General features: G+C 46.7%; 1 protein-coding gene across 1 annotated transcript in view; it reads right to left on the bottom strand.

Annotated features, from left to right (window-relative positions):
* Window positions 1–2,764: 2,764 nt before the first annotated feature.
* The window catches only part of LOC103701795, a 36,682-nt gene continuing 28,983 nt past the window's right edge, over window positions 2,765–10,463 (bottom strand). Inside the window, exons 9-11 of the mRNA XM_039130588.1 lie at window positions 3,993–4,610; window positions 3,759–3,911; window positions 2,765–3,631 (exon numbers count right to left, since the gene is read on the bottom strand). Coding sequence (XP_038986516.1) covers window positions 3,593–3,631; window positions 3,759–3,911; window positions 3,993–4,610 — 810 coding nt within the window. The 3' untranslated portion in view covers window positions 2,765–3,592. The remainder of the gene's footprint in view (window positions 3,632–3,758; window positions 3,912–3,992; window positions 4,611–10,463) is intronic.

Here is a 10,463-nt window from a genome sequence, read left to right as displayed (position 1 = left end):
GGGCCCTGGCCCGGGGACAGCCCACTCGCAGTAGCCTGGTCCAACTTCACAAAGTCCGTCCCGCCTTGGGCCGCCAGGCTTGGCCTTAGCCCAAGAGGTCTAGCCCGTCCCAACTCCGCCCGGCCCGGATCACCTTCCTTCCCAGTCTGCACTGGGGTTGAGTCGGCGCCCGCACCAGGTTGAGTTTGAGTTACCTCGGTCTCCTTGGCCACCGAGTCGCCCACCACCCCCTTCCCCGGCGACCGCCGCCTGGCCACTTTGGTGGGCTTTTGCCACCCATCGGTGTCCACAGGCGACTCCGGGGAGGTCGACACCGCGATGGGGGAACTCGGCTCATCCGCTGCAGACTGGCGAGCCGGAGTTGGGGCAGCACCCGCGCGCGCCGGCACTGGCACCCTGTGCGTGGCAAGCCATGGGCCAAAAACACGGTAACGCGTCCCGTCCACCACTGGTTCCGCCTGACCGCCAGAGCCATGATCTGGTATTCCTCCTCCAGTCGCATTGGCCCCAGACCCCCCACTGCCAGTAGCCGACACCGGGGGCGTGTACCGGCACCCATTCCCCCCATGGCCGAGTCGACCACAATGGTAACATACCGGCGGTAGAGACTCATAGGTGAAAGTTTGCCACAGCTTACCTTCCTTCCCCCTGATAAAAACCCCCGGCCGCACCGGTAAGCATGCATTCACCTCCACCTTGACCCTCGCATACCCCATCCGACGACGGTCCTCCGTGAAAGCGTCGACTTCTATTGGAACGCCAGCCTCAGTAGCGATCTCCCAGATAGACTCCTTACGCCAGTATTCAAGCGGCAGCCTAGGGAGGCGAAGCCAGACCAGCACCCTGTTTACCTCCATCCTCCCGGGAACAAAGTCCGGCTGCCACCTCTCCACCGCCAGTAGCTGCCCGGCAATGACCCACGGACCTCTCAGCAGCATCGCCTCCCTATCCTCCGCACTTCGGAAGCGAAGGGCAAAGTACCAGGAGGCCATAGGGAAGGCTTCGACCTCATACTTCAACTTCCCTCGAGCTTTCACCTCCCGGGCTGCCCACTCCGCCGGGACTCGTCGCCCCAAACTCCTCGCAATCACCGCCGTGGAGCTCCAGACCTCCCTCTCCATATCCACCCATTCCGGCGTCAGCTCCAAAACCTTCGGGAACCGCCGCTGGACCTCCTCTAATGCCTCAGCGGAGATCTCGTGGGTGGTCCACATTGATGGCCGGGCAGAGCCCCTAGCCACCTCCGACCAGGACCGCGAGGATCCCGCCCTCCAAGGTCCCAGCCGCTTCCCAGCACCCTTGGGAGTCTTCGTTCCCTCCGACTCTGTCCCCTTCCCTTTTCCATTTCCCCCCCCCCCCCCCCCAGCGTCCATGGTCCACCCCTCCCAGGTGTTTGGGGAAAAGCCCCACCCACCACACGGAGTTTGGCGCACCTAGGCACACTTCCCGAGCCACTCACTCTCTCTCCTCACTCACTCTCTCTCCACACTTCCCTCAATTCTCACTCACTCTCTTCTTTCTCTAGTTCTTTTTTCTTTTGCTCTCTTTATTTCTCTTATCGCTCTTTCCCTCTCTACTCGTTCTCTCTCTACATGTTTTGGTGGACCGATGGCGGGTCTAGATATTCTATGATGTCAGGCTGACCCTTAGAGGGTCTCGGCCAGTGTTGTATGACCTGGAGATTCGAGCTGGTATTGGTCTCGGGTCAACATTATGCAGCCATAGAAAGAGTTTCGGATCGACGTTATGTAACCGTACAAGAGGTCCTGAGTTTTCGAGTTGACTTCTCTCTCCATATCTTGGTATTCTTTCCCTAATTGATTCGGAGAAATTTTTGGTTAAAAGGATTCAGTGGTAGTTTGAGGTTGCAACGTGATGATGGACCTTTTTGTGGACTAATAGAGGGTTCTGGATTGTCGGATAGCTCGGATGATTTTTTGATGCTGATTTGGTTCTACAGAAAATAATCTTCAGCACAAGAGGACGTCGAGCAGGGTTCTACACACCCCGATTCGTAGATCACTGTGTGGATGGATGATTAGTCTGTTTGAATTGTTGACATAGAGGTAAGAATTCTTATACACTCACCTGCATAATTATAGATATTTTGTACACAAACGCATGATATGCTAATGATCAAGATAAGTAAGATGCAAGAAGTTTTTTATGAGAGTTTCTGTATTAAACCATGTTTGATCATGTATACTTGTGATTAATAGTATAATGGATGCATATATGAGTATAACTTACACTTGCATAATCAGACTAATGGATGCAGTGCTCTAAGCTAACTATGTTATATTGATTGCTCTGTCACGAGTGAAAAATGTAACACTTATCGATTGCCCCATCATAGATAAAAATGCAACACTTATCAATTGCCCTATCACATGTGAAAAATGTGATTATGGTTAGTCTAAAACCGGAAATAAAAAGAATTGATGTGTGAATGTGAATTTGATTAATTGAACAAGAACTTTGGGATGATCCAGTTATTATCGATTGTTCCATCACGGGTTGAAGATATGACACTATCAATTGCTCGTCATGGGCGGAAAACGTGATACTTATTGATTGCTCCGTCATGGACAGAAAATATGACCAAAATTTGGCCCAAAGTCGAAAAGATAATTGATCCTAAATTTTGATCGGATTAAAAAGAAATGGAATGAAAAATTGTTTGAAAATACTATTGAAAATTTATAAGATATCGTATGACATATCACTCTTAAATAGTTAAATTTCTATTAATATCTGATGTACATATATATATTATTTATTTGAGCATTATTGACGGTCGGTTTGTGGTTTTGTGATGTATGTAATGATTTTTGCTATTTTCAAACTTATATTATTGTGTTGGTGTGGATGTTTGAGAATTTTTATTGGGCTATAAAACTCATACTACCTTCTTTTTTTTTCCTTTCAGAGTAGCAAGGTTGCTTGATACTTAGCTATGGTTAGGATAACGGATGAAAGATAAATAAATAGACCATCACCGATAGTGGTTAGATTATTAAATTTTGTAATTATACCAATTTTATTATTTGTTATGAATTGAGAATATTATTGTTCAATAAGGTTGTAATAAATTTTTAGACATTACATATTCTTTAGAACTTTACCCTAGAGAGTATGTGGTCATGTCTCGCGGTCGGACTCGGATGCTTGGTTCGGTGCGTGACAAAAACACTGCTGAAATTAGTCGAGCGTGGACCACCAGCGAGGCACCCATCATCTAAAATACATGAGCCTCAAGATACAGGACAACAACCAGTGAAGCCCCTCCCATGGTATACACAGCTGATAAAATTGAGATGGTCTAAACTGTAGCTACATGTGATCGAACAAAAATGCCAATGGCTTTGCCCTAGGGAGTATGGGATTATGTCTCGTGGCAGAACTCGAGTGCTAGGTTCGGGGCGTGACAAAAACACCGCCGAAATTGGTCAAGCGTGGACTACCAGTGAGGCACCCATCATCTAAAATACATGAGCCCCAAGATACAGGACAGCAACCAGACCAGTCAAGCCCCTCCCATGGTATACGCAGCTGATAAAATTGAGACCGTCTAACCTGTAGCTACATGTGATCAAACAAAAATGCCTAGGCCAGGTCGCTTCTCGACTCCCTACAAAAAAATTGGGAGACTTCAGCTGTGGATCAGTATCTTCGTTGCCAGAACTGGTTAGATTTGTGAGACAATGGTCACCGGGAAACACCGAAGTTTGAGGATCCTGCTTGAGAACCGGAGTTACCTGGGCAAGCCGAGGTTTCAAAATGGGAGGGCTGCTGACCTTGTCGAACCCTCCTATGCTGATTCCGCCCCTGAAACTGAAGCTTGTTCTGCCTGGAAGAGCCGTTGCTGTTCTCCTACTAGCTCCATGGTCCCACGTGGGAGCGTTCTCACCCTGTGAAGAACCAAAAAGTCTTGAGAGGGCACGAAAGAAAGCTAACCGATGTCAAAAGTAATGCAGAATTGACGTCCTTACCTGGTGAGGAGGCAGAAAACGGTTTACTCCCCTGAATTGTGAGCCTAGAGCTCCCCCATAACCAACTCTTCTGCTGGCAAAAACGGTGGAAGGAGCTTCTCTGTAGCTTCCAGGAATATTTGCTGAATTCCAAGAACCTCCGTGACCTGACGCTACATCAGCAAGTGGGGCAAAGTTATTCACAGAGATGCCCCTTCTAGCCTGAGCTATCGTATCTCTTGTGCCAGCACTACGCAGCATTGCTGGAGACCGCTGGAAAGAATTGCCTCCTGAGTATCCTTGTTGGATCGCAGCAGAGGGCAGATAACGCCCTGAAGGGTCGGTTCGTCGAGAGTAGGAAGCCCAAGTAAGATGTTGAGTAAGAAAAGAGTCTGGGAAGATATTAGTGTTGGGCATGCTCTGAGTTAAGATACCCCGTCTCGGTATCGGGCTCCATGCTGGTGCCACATTATAATTATGTCGGTACGTCCGGTACGGAGACCAGTTCACACTGGTATGATACGGTACGTCTCGTACCATCCGGTTCGGTACGTTCCGTACCATCCGATTCGGTACGGTACGGCGTACCATGCTCTCAGTAGCTCGCCAAAAGGTAGGGCATACTACTGGATTCAAAGCCTGCATGGCCAAATTACAAACATAAGAAAATAATGACAGCAATAAATAGAAAATTTATTAGATAATAATGGATTGCTAAAAATGACAAAAGCCCAAAATGTGAAAATTAGAGTGTCTGCAAAGTATGCATTGACAGCAAGTATAATTCGAAAATCCAGCACCAGGCGGCAGCTGATAGTGCAAAGTTGGTCTCCATAAGCAGATCAATCCAATCAATAAGATCAAGACTAGGTTCCTTCTTCATTACGGGTAACAGCGAGCTTAGCACAGATCCCATAAAGACTTGCTCTCAGCCTGAGCACTGAAAATAGCCAGTTATCCAAAAGGTCCTAAGCCAAGCGAGGTTAGTTTAGCTCAAGACAGACTTGGATACATCCAAAAGTTACACGGCGAAGGACTTGCTATGCAGGAAGCCACCTATTTGGTCTAAAACAAAAATTGCAAAGAGGAAGCCCCACCAGAACTCAAAGCCTGCTTTGCCGTTGCTGCTTTTGCACTCCACAAAACCAAATATGCACTCACAGATTGCAAAGAAAACCTTACATGAGAAAGTATGCTTAGAATAAAAATTATGATAAATTGTCAAGAGAATTCTATCAAGGAAGCTCTGTTTTAAACTGCAACAAAGATATTCTCCAAATTCATTGATCCAACATTCTCTTCTTTGTGAAATCTCAGCTCGTTGGTTATCAAAGTTCAATGCATAGTTACTGCAAACACTGACACTTGCACTTGAATTTATCATGCACCACATCACCAAGGAGATTTGTGTGTAGACTGGTCATCTTTTGGTTTTCTTAATTCCACTATGGTACCTAAACTCCAATAACATTTGGACCACTCATTATGGAGCTTTTCTCACTCTATCACCAGCACTATTTGATCCCCTGCACAAAAACATTCCAGCGATACTCCAGTACTTTGAACCATCGCGATAAGTTCTAACATAACTTTGTCTTGAAGAAAAGCAACGAAGTAAAATAGCAGCTTGCCTTATCCATTACTATTATTAACTCACATATTGCATTTGAGCTTGCACTTGCCATTATAGTATCCCCTTTCTTTAACATGTCATTGATGAACAAACTACTCATCATACCCAAGACAATCAACCTAAGGCACAATACTACCCTGCCAAGTTCCATTGGTATAACTAGTGTGCCCTTGATTCTTGATTTAGGTTCCTGACATGACAGAGCATCTAAAATCATACATCTAGTACACCTCAAACTCTTAATATTCTTTACTGAAATTCTATAACACCAACAATAGACATAGCTTGTTGAAGGAACTTCATTTTTTTCAAAATTTTCCTGTTATTTCAGCAACACTAGAGCATAGTTTCATAGAACCTTCCAATTCTTTTTCAAGCTACTCCCCACAAATGGTCAACTTCACCCAATCTTTGACAAAAGATTATATAATTAGAACCCATCCTGGATCACCTTTTCATCATATTACCGGTTGCATAAAACAACTGGTGTGCATTCATAGGGACATCACACCATGCCTCATCTTCGTATTTTTTTTTCAAATATAATAATTATCCAAGCATTTTCTCATTTCATTTCCCTTCCGAAGCCATGAGAACTTGTAGATATGTGATAGCTCCTCCATCTTGAGGTGCAATTTTTCCAAAATCTTTACAGATACAACATTCTGACAGCTCCATTTGTTGACGATGATGATGTCATAGACCTTTCCCTAGGAGGTGCATCAATTGTGGAAGATGTTACGCCAATTATCCTCTTTGCTGAATGACAAGAGCCTCCTCTTCATCCCCATAGGAGATGTCATCTTTGAGATCAAGTATCCAACCACCTATTTTTCATTAAGTTATGAGGGTGAAAACTCTTCAACCATTTGGGCTGTACGTTTATGAGAGTCATGACACAAGTGTTACATCCTTTCATAGGCAGTTCCCTTGTAGCTTACTTCGATGACATCTCATTTACAATAAGTCCAAGGAAGAGCACCTTCTTCAGTTACATCAAGTATTTGAGGTTCTCCGACATGAGAAACTCTACATAAGTTTGAGTAAGCGCACTTTCATATGTTCCACTGTTCACTTTCTTGATTTGTTGTCTTCAGCGAGTGTTTTGCAGCTGACCTTGAGAAAGTAAGGGTCACTCATGAGTGGCCTGGGAACCTTCTAGCACTCACAAAGGAGGAGTTTTCATGGGCAGACTATCCTTTATGGAAGGTTCATCAGGGGTTTTAGTACCTATGGCTCCCATCACGAGTTGTCAAAATAAAGGACAATTCAAATGGAGTAAAGACTCAACCAAAACCTTCCAAGAAATCAGAGAAAACTATCACAGGCACCTGTATTAGGACTCCCAGAATTTTCTAAGGTTTTTGAGGTAGGATGGGATGTTCTCAGGTGTAAGCATAGGAGTTTTGAGTCAGAAAGCTCATCTTGTCCCGTACTTTAGTGAGAAATTGAATAGGGCAAGACAGAGATACTCCACATATGACCGCAAAATTCTGCATCATCATTCAGCAAATTTCTCCTATCTGGAGCATTGTTATACTCTTGAACAGGCTGAACCACCGGAACCGGCACCGGCTTATACAAAGGTTTGTGGTACACACTGTAGGCACCTTGGTTATCCCGAGGTTGCCTGCCAACCCTAGGAACAGGGGTAGGCTATATAATTGGCTGATTGAATTGTTGCCCTGCATCCACTACCTCTAGGAGCGACCAACTCTTAGTACAGGAGTCTGTGTTGGCGTAACTCCACTGACATAGTTTCTTCTAGCATTTGTACATGGGTTAGGTTGGCTGAAACTCATCTTGGGCTCGAGGCATCAGTCTGGCGTCCATGAATGGTAACATGTTCAGTCTGACCCACTAATCCCATATTCACTTGTGCAATAGTCTCCTCTTCTCCTCGGTCCTTAGATCCCGAGGACTCTCCAGAGCAAGGTTCGCAGAACCGATTGTACCGGCGTACCGGTGAGCACCGGCACCGGTACGGTTCCGGTTCGGTACCGGCTTGGAACCGGTACCGAACCGGAGCCGCGCGTGCGGAAATTAAAAAAAAAACACAACAAAACGCGTCCGCGCGCGTCCCAGACGCGCGCGGACGCTTCAAATGCCACAGAGTGGCATTTAACGGTGCCCCGCGCGGGGAACCGCGCTCGGGCGCGATTCCCTGCTGGGAATCGCGCGCGGGCGCGTTTCCTAAGCGGGGAAACGCGCGCGGGCGCGCGCTCCGCTCGCGCGCGTTTCCCAATTAAAAAAAACGCGTCCGCGCGCGTCCGCGGACGCGTCAAATGCCACAGAGTGGCATTTAATGCCACTCTGTGGCATTTAATGCCCCCACGCGGGCTGCCAGCCCGCGTGGGCACGATGCCCCGCAGGGAATCGCGCGCGGGCGCGATTCCTATGCGGGGAATCGCGCGCGGGCGCGCGTTCTCCGCTCGCGCGTCCGCGCGCGTTTTTCAAAAAAAAAAACAAATGCCACTCTGTGGCATTAAGAGGCCCACGCGGGCTCCAGCCGCGTGGGCGCTCTTCCCCGCGCGTGGGGCGCGCTGCCCCGCGCGCGGGCGCTCTTCCCCGCGCACCCCCGCGTGGGGAAAGTGTGGCTTGGACCGGTGCGAACCGGGCCGGTTCGCACCGGTACCGGCTTGTACCGGGCCGGTTCGCACCGGTCCAGGTACAGAACCAATCGATTCCGACCCAGTTTGGGTCGGAACCGTTTTATACCCCGGTACCGGACCGGTGCCAGTCGGCACCGGTCCGGTACGGGCTGAACCGACCGGTACAGGTCGGTTCAGCAGACCTTGCTCCAGAGCAATATTTGGCCTAGCCTTTCTCATAGACCATGAACTCTGGAGGTCGGGCTTCTTTAGAATCCTGACATTCCCCTAGTACAACTATTGGTCAGCCAATTTATCCACCATATGGGTACTATTATCAGCCACATTCATCACAGGATATGTTGCACATGCTGTAGTGTTTCATATTAACAAGGTATCACGGAAACAAGTCTCTTAACCTGTTTTTTCTATTAAAGTCGAGGAAGATTCATGTTGTTCAACAAATGATCTTAGGATAGTGGCCACTTGACTTGTTACAGCTTCTAACAAGCCTCACTAGCTCTCATCCACATAGAACTTGACCTACAAGACAGTTTCGGTCAACAAATGGATCAATATTACTCGAGGAACATGGCTCTCAAAGCCATGATATGTAGGAGAGGTAGAGCCAATCTGCTTGCCAGGAACTTCAATTTCTAGCTGAGCCTGAGGACTTTATCCATATTGGCCTAGTCTGGAAAATCTGAAGTTCTTAAACAACATTGCAAACTGGACTTCCTACCAATCCTAATGGTTGAGCATCATTTCTTCTTCGTGGCAGCATCATAGTAGCTACCAATGTCCCATTGGGCGCGCTAGAGAGCTTGTTCACACCTTTTTCTCTTGGGAAGGGGTAGTGAGGAGGAAACCAAGCCTGTGACAAGTCAAATGGCCATGCAGGTATGCCACCGAAGTCTGAACCAGAAAGAGATGCTAGTGGTAGTGGGTCCTACCACCTTGAACTTCGAGGATTTTTGCTACCAAGGTGCTGCCTTCTCAGAGAAGGGAAGCGGGGAATACGGAGCTATGCTAGGAACTACGGAATAAGGGTAAAGTAAGATAAATGAAAGCAACAGGAAGATAACATAAAATAAAGAAATCAATAATTCTTTGATTGGTCAAGGGCCTTTTCTTAGAGTTCTAATATTTATACAATCATAACTAACTACCAGGCGGCCGCTTGCTTCTCATGCTGAACAATCATTACTAACTACAGCAATCAGTTCCTGTCGCTCTTCCCACTTTCCACTTCGTGCATGTTCCATACCCATATTAGCGACCTTCTGCTAGACCCATGGTTTCATCTCCACAGGTCATAAGACCTGATAAGCCTCAAGTAATGTACTTAATATCTTGGATAGGCAACCTTCAATTGGCCTGTACTCTATCCCTCAATCTCTATTTCATGCGCTCCTTCGGCCTTATTTAGCTGTGACATTGTTTTAGATGCCACTCAGCCTACTGAACATCATATGGTAGTTTAATTAGTTAGATTTTCAATCATCTCCTTTGGTCCATTCAACTTAACCACATGGCCCTCATCCAACCGAAACTTAGAATTTACACTATAACCTAGGACGTAGTGTAAACAACTCCCAAAATAACTTAGGGCACCAACATGCTAAATGGGTTGAGTTTTTGCAATACACTTTTGTTCTCAGACATTGCTTAGGTGTTGAGAGCAAACTAGCAGATGCACTTCGTGAGGAAGTAGCCATCCAACCTATCATGAATGTATAAGTGGTGGATTTTGATAGGATCATTCATGACTACTCTTCATGTCAGGATTGTGGTGAGATATATGCTATTTTGACTAGTGATTCACCTTCTCATAAAGTATATTTATTGTTTGTGACGGTTACTTGTTTAGGAGCAGCTGCCCATGTATTCCCAGCACATTTTTGAGAGATTTATCTGATTTGGAAATTACATAAAGGTGGAGGGGTAGGTCATTGTGAGAGAGATAAAACCAAGGTTCGCTGTCTCGGTACCAGACTCCGCACCAGTGCCACATTAGCACAGTGCCACTCGGTACGCCACTCATACTAAGTACCGGTACCGAACCGGTACAGTACGCTCCGTACCAGCCCGAACTAGGCCGGTACGGCATACCATGGATAAAACCAATGCCATTGGTGGAGGATAGGTTCTTCTGGCCTAGTCTCAAGCATGATGTGGCACGTATAGTTGCTTGGTGCTATACATGTTAGATAGTGAAGGGCAGAAAGTAGAACAAATATTTTAACATGTTGCTGCCTATTGCACATG

This window comes from Phoenix dactylifera, chromosome 9 (assembly GCF_009389715.1).
Source record: "Phoenix dactylifera cultivar Barhee BC4 chromosome 9, palm_55x_up_171113_PBpolish2nd_filt_p, whole genome shotgun sequence".
In the NCBI taxonomy this organism is placed as follows: Eukaryota; Viridiplantae; Streptophyta; class Magnoliopsida; order Arecales; family Arecaceae; genus Phoenix; species Phoenix dactylifera.
The sequence above is the reverse complement of the archived record's forward strand: the minus strand, read 5'-3'. Positions and strand labels throughout refer to the sequence as shown.